The sequence below is a fragment of the Neltuma alba genome, unplaced genomic scaffold (genome assembly GCF_004799145.2).
Source record: "Neltuma alba isolate B1F8T4 unplaced genomic scaffold, ASM479914v2 tig00013353_pilon, whole genome shotgun sequence".
Classification (NCBI taxonomy): domain Eukaryota; kingdom Viridiplantae; phylum Streptophyta; class Magnoliopsida; order Fabales; family Fabaceae; genus Neltuma; species Neltuma alba.
The window spans coordinates 102,685-115,041 of NW_021637619.1; the positions used below are offsets into that span (position 1 = coordinate 102,685).

Sequence of the window (12,357 nt, forward strand, 5' to 3'; positions counted from 1 at the left end):
CGATGATTTTAGTCACGCAAAGTTGTGTCAAAATGCCTAGTAGTACTTCAGAGATTCAAGAGACTTGCATTTGAAGTGTTTGTGTTTATACCAGAAATTCATGAATAAAAAATTATTTTAGGGGCTGATGTATAATACTACCTCTGGTCCTTTAAACATGAGCTAGTAAGAAAATTAAATTTGATTCTAAATATAAAACATAAATTCATTTTGTTCCTTTATTTATCCAAACTAACCCTATTAATTGCATATGTTAAAGAAGTTTGCATCAAAGGATAGTTTTAATCCAAATGATTTAAGAGGGCATTTTATGAAAACCATCACACATTTTTGACAAATAACTAATTTAATCACTTTTCTTAATCTATTCAAATTAGTTAAGTAGATCTTATATTAAGGAACATATGTTGTATATTATATTATACTTGTGGTTCAAGTTCTCTAATACCACTTCTCTTTTTGGTCCAATACTGTGTCCAGTGTGTAGTGTGCAGAATAAATTTTGAATCATCTGTCTTTTTCCATACATAGTGTGCCGCAGGTTATTGAAAGATATGATCAGCACTCACAAATTGAGAGATTATATCATTCATCTGCTTTGGTAAGATCATTACGCTTTTTTTTTTTTCTCTGAAACTGACTTCGTCTAAATATATGCTTTGCAATCCTTTTGCTCCATTTTCTTGCTCCTTTAAGTATTATAAACTAGCCTGAGTTATGCGACACTTATTCCATATCGCATGAATAGTACAACTTATAAGATTTTTTATACTATCATATATAGATATTTAGATTGTTTTTGTTGAATTGTCCTTGCCATAGTACATTGGTTTCGTTCCCTTTGACTTCAAAAAATTTATCCCTTATCCCTCTTCAACTTGATTATTTGTTTAATTACCTTGAGTTTCCCCTTTTCCATGTTTATATGATAATTTAGTTTAGAAAGGATGAAATATTTGGATTCATAGCTCATAGCTCATCTCCAACTAGCATGGCCTAAAGCTAAATCAGGATCCAAATGAGGTGATATCAAATCAGTCCAATGAATAAATTAAAAAAAATTGCTTCAAGTTCGCGAACAATGTGAATAATAATAGTAATAAAATGTTATGTATATAGATAAAAGTTACTTTTTTCACTATGTTTGACCTGAAATTCAATAATAATGAACTAATAGAAATCTCATGGGGAATTTATGCATAGTATGAAAAGGAAACCTTCAGCATTCTCAGCAAGGAAGAAGCTAATAAGACTAAGGAATTGAGGTACGTAATACAAGAGTGTGTGTGTGTGTGTGTCCCTGTGAAACTTTTATTTTGTGCCTCCTCTATGCATGGACTTATATTGCATTACTAAGGGGATGAATATACCTTATAATTATATTGAAAGGCAGTTGAAGGGAGAAGAGCTTGAAGGATTGAACACAAAAGAATTAGAGAAGCTTGAGGACCAAATAAAAAGAGGTTTGAGCCGTGTTGTCAAAGCAAAGGTTTGCAATTTTTTCTCTACTACAAGGATTGCGGATCTGATCTGAATCATCTAAATCGGATTTGAATGGTCTAAATTTTAAAATAAAAAAATTGACTGGGAAATTATAAAATCATTGTATCCTAAACATTTCTATGTATGGTGACAAGATCCATGGGCTTATACTGCATACAATATATATCCCAGCGCAAAACCACCAAAGCATAAAATTTCCTCAAATTTTGGGTCATGGAAAATAGTTTTTTTTAATACTTTCAAAATCAAAAAATAGGTCTCTTAACTCCTTGACCCTGGGGGGGGGGGGAAGTTCTCCTATTTCACCCTTAACATTGTTATATCCCTTATCCTGCTTCAAAGGAGATGTTGGTCTTGGGACCATCAGAACCTTGTCTTGCCAGTTATGGAGGAGTTTGAAATTAAATAACATATGAAGCATTAAGGGTGAAATAGAGAACTTTTGTGGACCTACTTTTCATCAGTTTTGAAAAGTAGGGAAGCGATTTGAAGGTTTTTTTTTTTTTTCTTGTTTTTGATCCGTGTCACTTGGAATTTTTGAAATTTCTTGGTTTAACGCCCAAAGTTTTTGCATTTAAAGATACTTTATAAAAAGTAGTGCTATTAATCTTCACATATGTATGATGCGCTTGGTATTGTACAGGATGAAATGATCATGAAAGAGATCAATGCCCTGAAGAGAAAGGTGAAGTACTTTGTTCCAAACAAAATTGTTGAGGGCTCATATTTTTGTTACCACTTGAAATCTGAGAAGAAGATGCACCATAATGTATAGTAGATATAATTACATTTAGTGCGAATGTTAGTAAGGGATGAGACCCAGAGAATTTGATATATATGTAATTGAGAAAATTTCTAGTAGTTTTTGGCCATCAATTACTTGGTTAATTAATCTTTAAAATATATTATTTAATTCTTGAGACTGAAAGGATTTATATAATATTGTTTTGTCCTTAAATCTTAAAATTACATTAATACATGCACGAGGACCAAACAATAGTAAGTCTGAAACTTCTATATGAATGTGAATCTTTAATATTCAAGAACTAAACAATTGAAGTATAAATGAAATGTAATAATCCTTAGTAATTGTGAGTATATATCTTGATTATTTATAATCCTTAGTCATTGTGTGTATGTATCTTGATGTATAGCAAAATGTTTTCATTGAAGAACTGATCTACCAGGCCCTATCTTATTTATAGAGACGTATAGGACACCTAACGCTTCATTCAGTTCTTCTCTCATAATGCTTCTTTGTCTGCGCAGGGAATCCAGCTGATGCGAGAAAATCAGAGATTGAAACAAATGGTATGTGTTTTGAAGTATTTGCACAGTAAATTAGTGTTAAACTGATTAAGGCTTTGATTAACCCAAGTTTCATTGATTAGACCATGGTCTTCGGTTCACATTTGAACTAGTCGATTTATGTTCTACATATAAACTAGACTTTGAGTCTTGAGCATTGCATAGAGAGCCTGAGCTAATTGGATGCTTCACTGATCAATGCTCTTTATGAATGAATAGCGTGATTCCTACTAGCTTTTATATACATTAACAACAATAATACTTATCAGACCATGGTTGATTCATAGTCTAATTAACTAGTCATCAATAAATTAATATGCTTTATTAAGTTCTATATATGTTACTAGAGTTTGGGTCTCAAGCATTGCACAGAGCCCAAGCCAGTTGGAGGCTGCACTATTCAAGGCTCCTTGTGAAGATTTTAAAAGATTAACTTTCACCAGTTTTAATTTGGCTTATTTGTCTAGTTTTGGAGGAAATTTTGGATTGGACCAAGGGCTGAGGTTCATTGGTTTGAACCAGCTGGTCCAGTTAACATTGGTTGTTTCAGATGGTGGGAAGAATATCTCAAGATGGAAAATTTGTGTTCAGGTGAAGAATGTTGGAGAAGAACAAGGTCGTTCATCTGAGTCAACCAATAATGGCAGCACATCTGATCCTCCACGTGACGATGATAGTTCAGACACCTCTCTCAGATTGGGGTCAGTATAACTAACTAACTGTTCATGATGGCTTGGTTTTATAAAAATTCTTAACATCTTAAAACAAGAAGTGGATTTTAGCATTCAGATCTTCCAACAGTTTAGTGGAGTCAAGTCTTGTAAGTAAATTAATGTGTGATTAACAATAACCAGTTGAATTGTTTTCTAGGACTTGTATTCCGTCCAATCCTAAATCCAAAAGCTAGATAACTGATTTACAAAGATTTAGGAAATTAGTTAAGTTGGCTATGTTGGAAAAAAAAAAGTGTCAGTTTATTTAAATTAATCATCTCCATTTATGTAAATTTCGTTAATATATACAATGAATAGAGATAGTTTTTTAGAGGAAATTATAAATTTGCAAGATAAAATGTATTAAGACCTTATGTTTAGAACCAAAACGAACATCTCTATTAACTTTTACATCTAGGACAAGAAAAAGTATTCTGTAAGCTCCACAGTTTTCTTTCCAAAGTGGATTTCTTTCGACATATGCAATATGGATTTTTTCAAAACTGAGTTGTGTGTTTCGGGTAACCGTATGTTTGCCCAAAAGGGACAAATTGTGACTTGTAGGAAAACCCACAGTTATAGGAATCATGCTAAAAGTCTTGTTTATGTCGGATCATGTTTAAATTGCACTTGAAGCTATCTATGTTCATAAAAATGTATGTGTTCTTACTTAGGGTTTGGTTTCCGACCAAATGCATCCAATTTCATGCTGTGAAACTCGTTACCAAACGCAGGAAATGGTTGTTAATATTTACGTGTGTGTACACATAACACACAGGAGACACAAAGTAGGTAGATTTGTGGCGTCTCATAAAAGAGTCTAACTTGGTTGTTTTCTATCTGTTGCAGATTATCTTTGTTTAATTAAATAAATATATTAAAAAGGATGTGGGACAACAAAATGGAGCAGAGCCAGATTCTGTGTGTGTGTGTGTGTGTTTTTTTTTTTTTTTTTTTTGCTTTTTTGGGTTTAGTTTATTAACCGTTGCGCGCGGGATCTTTTCCCGTTATTTCGTAGCAAGTGAATTTGCTTAATCTGTAAGTAGGTGTTGAATTGAGTACATAAATATAAGCAATGAATATGCATGTTGTAGTTGAAATTCAAATCTGCTTCCCTTTTTCTTCATGCCAAGTGATTCATCATATGGAAAAGGCAGAAACGCGATGGCTTATGTTAAGCCAATGCTTCCAAAACGCTACCAAATTCTTTTTTTTTCGTACAATAAAATTCAGGTTAATTGGGTTTCAGGAGTTTATTAAGATCAGGACATGTTTCACAGCTCAGAGAGCTCTTAAAGATGTACTAGTATTTACAGATTGCTCAATAACAAAATCTTCATATACAATAGTGGGATTTAAACTCAAAATTTAGCAGGTTATGAGTTGACTGTCTTCTTACCAACCGAAACACTTACCAAATATTAAAAATGGAAGGGTTGGCAAGACCATTTTTGGCGTAGTTCAGACGTTGCTTCCAAAAAAGCTAGGAATATTTTCTTTGAAAAAAACGGGGTAAACTGCATTTAACACCGACGTATTTTCGTAGTTCTAAAAATATTGAGGATTATTGGAAAATTATCTTATTAGGATATTAAATGTGCTTTAACCCAATGGGGCAAAAAAAACTTTAAACCCTCTTGAATGGCAAAAACTTTCTTGATGAGAATTTAACAAAGTTGTAACTCGCAAGCCTAGCTAAAGCTTCCTACAGGCTTAGATATAAGTTGGGGCATCTGCTGATGATTGAGTTTTTTTTTTTTTCCCAATCAATGACAGAAAATATATTTGTGCAGGACTGAGTTGTTTCTGCCAAAAAAATCTAACAAATAATATTTTCCATAAACATTAAATTTATGCAAAACTAGAGACGAAATATATACGTACGTGTCCGGTACAACACATTAGGATCTATGACAAATCTTAGAATATTAGGAAATGGGTAATGGGAATAAAAATTATATCGCAAATTATAAAAACAAACTAAATTAAAATATTATTTGTTCTTCTTAAATGTAGTAACATAATTTTGGGCGTGAAAAATGCAAAACCAACACATTAGCATAAGCATCAATAACACTGTTTTTTCTATGCTTCCTTAAAAGCCAAAAGAAAAACCTTTTGATCTCTTCTAATTAAATAATAATAATAATAATAATAATTATATGTATATATTATTATCCACTTGTTGTTGGGGTTGTTGAGGTATGAACAGCGTAAATAATAGAAAAATCTGTGACATGGGAGGATGAAAAAGAAAGAAGTTGAGAAATTATACATGTAAAATTGTTGTGAGGAAACCTAGGGTTTTGTGAGGTGAAAATAACAACGAATAAAGAAATAATAAACTCGAGGAGTACGAGGGTACAAAAATATCAGAAGTCAGAACTGTCGCTGAAAATGGAGACGTGGGCATCTGTACGGCAGAGCAAGGTGACATCGATTTCACCATAGATGGACAGACACAACAACACCACTCAACTTTCACCATCCATCTGCTTCACTGCTGTAATCTGCTTCCGCCTTTTCTTGTCGGGTGCGTTTTGATATGAGTGTACTGGCGGGGGGAAAAAATTAGTAAGTTCGATTTTAAAAATTTTTAAAATTACAAAAATGAGATTAAAATTTTTAATTAATTTTTATTATTCTTTTATAGAACTTGTTAAAATTTGTTCCCCTTCTATTTTCCTCCTACAAAACAGTATCTCAATAAAGATTTCGGTAAAGGGGCACCTAGTACTCCAATTTTTTTTTTAGAAGCACCCAGCACTCCAATCTTTTTTTTAGCATAATTTTACTCACCATCTTTTTTGTGTGTACAATTTTACCCGTTTGCAACAGTCCATTAACATCTGTTAACGCAGACATGTTTTTTTTTTCAAAAAAAAAGGTCCACATAAGCGCTGACAGGGATGAAAATTGCCAGATAATAATAATAATAATTTAATTTATTCAGAGATACAAGGAAAAAAACAAACTGAGCTGTATTTGCGCGTCCACTTTGCAAACATTGGAGCCCTAAAGCGAACTGCAAATTCCAGTAGTGAAGGTCGCAAGGAAGATGGTGAATAAAAAATCTCAATTGTTAAGGTAAAATTGACCTTAACAAGCATTGGAGCCGGTCAGCCAAACATCGAAAATGGGCTCCAATTCTTAAATATATATTAGAGAATTGGTCTTCTCAAATACATATTCGAGAATTAGTCTTTGGTCTTCTCCAGTACATATTCGAGAATGACATTTGATCTTATATAGAACCAACTTCACAGTCAAACAATAATCACATACCTGATTGTAATTGCGACACCCATGAAACCTTCTACCCAGGTTCTTTTCACTCCAAGCTGTCCATCGAGGAGCCAATAAGCCACAGAAACAATACCATCTTCGACCTTCATACTTTGTCTCTATGCCGACTTGCCTCATTAAACCAACCCGTCTTCTACTCGATGCAGCGGGTTTGATTCACCCATCAAACATTCAATTGAGACAAGCCACAGAGGAAGTTGATTCTACCTTAGCAATGGAGATTTTTTATTCACCGTCTTCCTCGTGACCATCACTGTTGGAATTTGCAATTCGCTTTAGGGCTCCAATGCTTGTAAAGTAGGCGAACGAATACAGCTCAATTTGTTTTTTTCCTTGTATCTCTGAATAAATTAATAAATTATCATCATCATCATCATCTAGCAATTTTCATCCCTGTCAGCGCTGATGTGGACCCTTTTTTTTTTTAAAAAAAAACATGTTTGTGCTAACAGATCTTAGAAGACCGTTGCAAATGGGTAAAATTGCACCCAAAAAAAAGATGGTCAGTAAAATTGCACTAAAAAAAAAGATTGGGATATTGGGTGCTCCTAAAAAAAAGATTTTGGTGCTGGATGCCCTTTTACCCTAAAGATTTTTGTTTTTATATTTTAAAAAAATTTTAGGCTTTGTAGATAGATTCCAATTCCAAGCTTTTACTTTTTGGAAAATAACATTTTAAAACACGCATATTAAAATAAATTTATTTTATGAAAAATTAAGGGTAAAATAGCATCCAATAAGCAATACCTCAATATTATGTTTTAGTAACATTTAACATCATAGTCTTATTTATGGTGCATCAAGTATTTTGATATTGTTTTCTCATACCTCTAATACCTATCATGTTGTTATCTAGTCATATCTAGCATTTTAATCTTGTATAAAATTAAGATGCAGAATGTAATTAAGAAATAATATCAGGGCGTCAAATGCTACTTTAATTTATCCGAGAATCAATAAGCAAATTCCTTTAATTTTACTTTGTTTTTAATTGAGTTCCAACATTCATAATTTGTTCATTTAAAAGGGAAACAATGTTAGTAGCTAACAATGTGACCATTACTCAGCATGTATTTGAATTAATTTCTTTACATGGATCTTATAGCCATATTACAAATTACTCTATATATAGATACAAGAAAACAATTATGAGTATGATAATGAATAATTTTTACTTTATATTTTATTTAAAAAGTTTTCTTTTTTATATTTTGTGACAATTAAATAAACGTTAGATTAACGTTTGCGTGCGATTTTACATGCATCTAGCTACCAGCTGCACTCGAGGAATCTGAATGAATTGATATTATTATTCTTATAGGGGTATATGCAAGTTTTGGAATATCTATGTGCGTGTAAAATTTCAATACGATTAAAAAAATAATAGTTTGCTCTGTTTTTTTTTTTTTTTTTGCTTTGAAACCATCCAATACATTTTAGTATTATACAAGTTTTGTTAAATATTTTGATTTAAAAGTTTGTTAAACATTTTGTAAATCATTTAACTTGAAAATTTTCTAAATAAATAAATAAATTATAATTATTCCTATTATTTCCTCCTTCCCCGGCAAAACTCATCCACTATGTTCTGTTTTTTTTTCCTTTTTATCCCGTAGTTTCTTATCATTTCCCTCAGGACTCTATTCCATGTATATTTTTGTGGATGCTCCACAAAGGAAAGAGATCAAAGTTTTTTTGTCCACAATGGGGACACTAGGGTCATGGTGTTCAAATCATCATCATTATGGCAACAAAATAAAAACAAAACCAAAAACAAAAAAGAAGAGTAATTGTTGATTATTGATTGAGTTGGATGACTAGGCAAGTATATTAGAAAGAATCTAACCATGACCTTGTGAGATGATTCCTTCATAATTAAAAAATTTTAGTTCAAAATTTTACAGGTTAAGGTTTTAATGTGGTTTATGTGAGGTTGGGAGAACTGTTTGACAAGATCTTAATATGATAAAGATCTATAAATCTCTAAGCTAAGTCTCTGAGGTTTGAGGTGAGTCACTTATAAATTAGATAATACGTGAGGTTTGAGGTGAGTCACTTATAAATTAGACAATACGTGCAGTTGTATATATAAAATAGGGTTTGGCTTTGTCTCAAAAAATCAGAAATAATTTATTTAAAATGATACTTAAAAGTTTTAAAATTTTAAAATTAAATTCAATAAATTCATTAATTAAATGAGATTATTTAATTAGTAAAGAGATTGTTTAGTTAATTAAGGAATATCAGAACAAAGAACATTTACGAAAGTATTTTATACATTATGTAAAAAGTCATATTAATACTTATTTAATATACTCAATTTAATTAAGTATTACTTATATTATAGCAATATGACTTCAAATTCTAATAGTAGATTCAAGAAGGAAATATTTGTAAAACGTTTGATGAACATTTTATTGAGTAATGAAATGTGTCTCCATCTTATAACGTCCAAAGGGAATTTAATGTCTTGGTCCCGGACAAATAACATGTGCCCATATGGTTCTCAATTTCAAGGTTGTCTGGTCAAAAATGATATTCAGCGCTTCATGAAAAGTAAATGAAGAAGAAAAACGTGGGGAGAAAAGTAAAAAGAGGAGTAGATTTTCTACTATTCAAGATCTTGAGTCTCTTATAAACACGTTTTTATAAGTTAAAACAAAACTTATTTTACATGTTTATTTTATTTTTCATAAATTATAATTAAAAAATTATTTACAAATTATTTTAAACAAATCCTAAACGAAAAGAAAAGGTTGGCGAAAAGAAAAATTAAAAAAAAAAAGAGTTTACGACTCATTCCATTTTTTCTCCCCATTACTAGTCTGCTTTACCTTCTGTCTCTTATTTTTATATTATATTTTAAGCACATATTAATAATGTTGACTAATGTATAATTTATTTATTTTGTTTTATTGTATCTAATTTTATAGAGTTATCCACTTTTTAATTTTTTATGTTGAAAAATAAGATTTTTTGAATTATTTAATTTTAAATATAATAACATGAAAATATAGCTTTCACTACAAAAAAAAATTAGTGACATAATTTAATAACGAAATTTCTGTCGCTAATTGAATTAGTGATGGAATTCAATTAATGATGAAATTAGTGATAAAAAAAAGTTTTGTCGCTAATTCCAACATTACTAATTATTTAATGATGGAATTTAAAATTCAATTACTAATTAGCTACAGATTAGCAACAAAAATGTTGCTTATTAGAGGTGTGTATTTCACAAAAATTCTGTCATAAAATAGTGACAGATTTGTAATGAAAATTCCGTCACAAATTAGTAATGGAAATTTTTATGCAAAAATAAATATATATAATATTTCTAATTACAAATACAAATATATATAATAAATATTATATATAATTTAATATATTATTATTTATTTCAGTTTAAATTTTTTATTTTATTACAAAATAATTAATCCTTAATATTTTTATTCAAATATGAAATAAAATAATAATTATATTATATTTATTATTTATTATTTATATTTATAACATTTGTATTTTTATCTATATAATATAATACTGAAAGATTATCATATATTATATTTTTATTTTAATAATAAATATTAAAAAATAATTGTTATATATTTATACTATAATTTTTTGTGACGGATTAGTGATAGAATAGCTATAGAAATTAGTGACGAAATTTTTCTGTTACTAATTTTTGTCATAAAATCTTTTGTGAGAAGAGTTAGGGACGGATTAGTAACAGAAATTAGTGACGAAAAAATTCCATCACTAATCATTTTACAATAAAATCAGTGACAGAAGTTAACAACAGAATAAATTTTTGTCACCAATTTGTCGTTAATTTAATAACAAAATAAAATTATGTCACTAATCCGTTTGTTAATTTAACGACAAAAAAATTTCATCACTAAATTTTGTTGTTAATTTTAGTGACAGAATTTGCCACTAATTAGTAATGGAATAAAATTTCATCTCTAAATTTCGTCACAATGTCCTTTTTTGTAGTGTTTATCATCAAATAATTTGATTTTAAATTATTTGATGACGCTAAAGTTAATATAAGATCTAGTTTGTAATTGAATTGAATTGAATTACAAATTAGATTTTGTATTAAGGACAAAAAATAATAAGATTTTTATTTAATTTGATTTGAGACATGATATATCTCTATATAAAATGAACTTTTAATCACTCTATTTTCCCGCGCCCACGTAAACAGGAAGAGTTTAACATTTTCTCTTTAATTTTTTCCTCCCATCTAATCCGAGTATTAATTTTAATGTTTAAGATTCATTTCGTAATCGTCTTTTGTACAATTTCACATATGTGTATCAGACGTTGCATGATTTACGTCATACAAAAAATAAAAAATCTTAATTTTTAAATAAAAAATAAAATAACATAATTAATAAAACAATCTATTTTAAATAATTGAGATTAATTACTGTATTTTTCTTTTTCTAAAAAGAAGTGAGTCATAAATTGGTGCAGAAAATCGTCCCCATCCTGCCATCAATTTCTTGACGATGAGGACCACCTTATTTGTCTGGTCCTCCGTATCGCTTGACATAAAGAATAAGTATCATTGTGTATTTCTGTTTGTGTGATATCTCTCATAATATCCGATGAGACTCTTAGAATTAAACTTTAATCGGTTTTGTATTTTGTTCCCTAGATTTTTTTTCTCATTGCTTTTATTCCTTCATTTTATACCATCTAAAATGTTCTTTAAGTTTCATAAGTGCAGGTATTTTGAAAGAACTGTTTAAGAAAATACTCTTTTAATACTATATGTACGATAAGGAGAGAAAATATTTGTTAGTCTTGTTTATAAATCACTTTATTAAATTGTACTATTTTTTACTTTATTTATTATAGTGTAGATAGTTAATTTTTTTAAAACATATATATTAACTAGAAGTAAAGTTAAAAGATAATTATGTTAAATAATGTGTAAAATATGTTAAAATTGTTTTATAAATAAATAACATTATAAATAAAATTAAAGGAGTATCATTTAATTCTATTCTATATTCACTATTGACGCTGTGTAGACTCGGACACAACATGGGATCCTCTGCCGTCCAATGAGAAGAACACGAATATAACACATAAAGAAAAACGCAATAATTTAAATAAAAATTAAATAATTCCTTTCAAACTTAACTGGAAAAAAGAAAGAAGGAAAAAGCATAAACAAAAGTTCTCGTAGCTAACAAGCTTGCCCTTTACTTTCCCTTTATAAAACTGAGCAAGAAAGATTTGTGACGGTGAAATGTGTAAAACGGGAAATAAGAAACAGAAGTAGTGGCTACAGGGAAGACATCTACTTGCCCTTAACAGGAAAAGGCACATACATTAATTTCCTTTGAAATGCCGTTAACGTGCGAACGGCCAAAGATAAGAAGATAAAAGGAGGACAAAAGCTAGAAGCCTGCAATATTCAAGAAATCTCTTTGATCTTCCAAGTAGGGTTCCATGTTTTCATGAGTTCCAGCTTAACTCTTCTTCTTTCTGAAAATGCTTCGTCAGT

The 12,357-nt window shown here is 29.9% G+C and overlaps 1 protein-coding gene across 6 annotated transcripts in view; it reads left to right on the plus strand.

The window, feature by feature from the left end:
• The window catches only part of LOC114736654 (MADS-box protein JOINTLESS-like), a 62,274-nt gene extending 58,746 nt beyond the window's left edge, over positions 1 to 3,528 (plus strand). For 3 of the 6 annotated variants that reach the window (XM_028924530.1, XM_028924528.1, XM_028924529.1), the window contains 4 exons: positions 1,388 to 1,489; positions 2,147 to 2,188; positions 2,773 to 2,808; positions 3,400 to 3,528. In XM_028924530.1, coding sequence (XP_028780363.1) covers positions 1,388 to 1,489; positions 2,147 to 2,188; positions 2,773 to 2,808; positions 3,400 to 3,522 — 303 coding nt within the window. In that variant the 3' untranslated portion in view covers positions 3,523 to 3,528. Of the gene's footprint in view, positions 1 to 1,203; positions 1,266 to 1,387; positions 1,490 to 2,146; positions 2,189 to 2,772; positions 2,809 to 3,399 lie in introns of all 6 variants that reach the window. The other 3 variants (XM_028924531.1, XM_028924533.1, XM_028924532.1) reach the window with 3 other exon arrangements.
• The last annotated feature ends 8,829 nt before the right edge of the window (positions 3,529 to 12,357 follow it).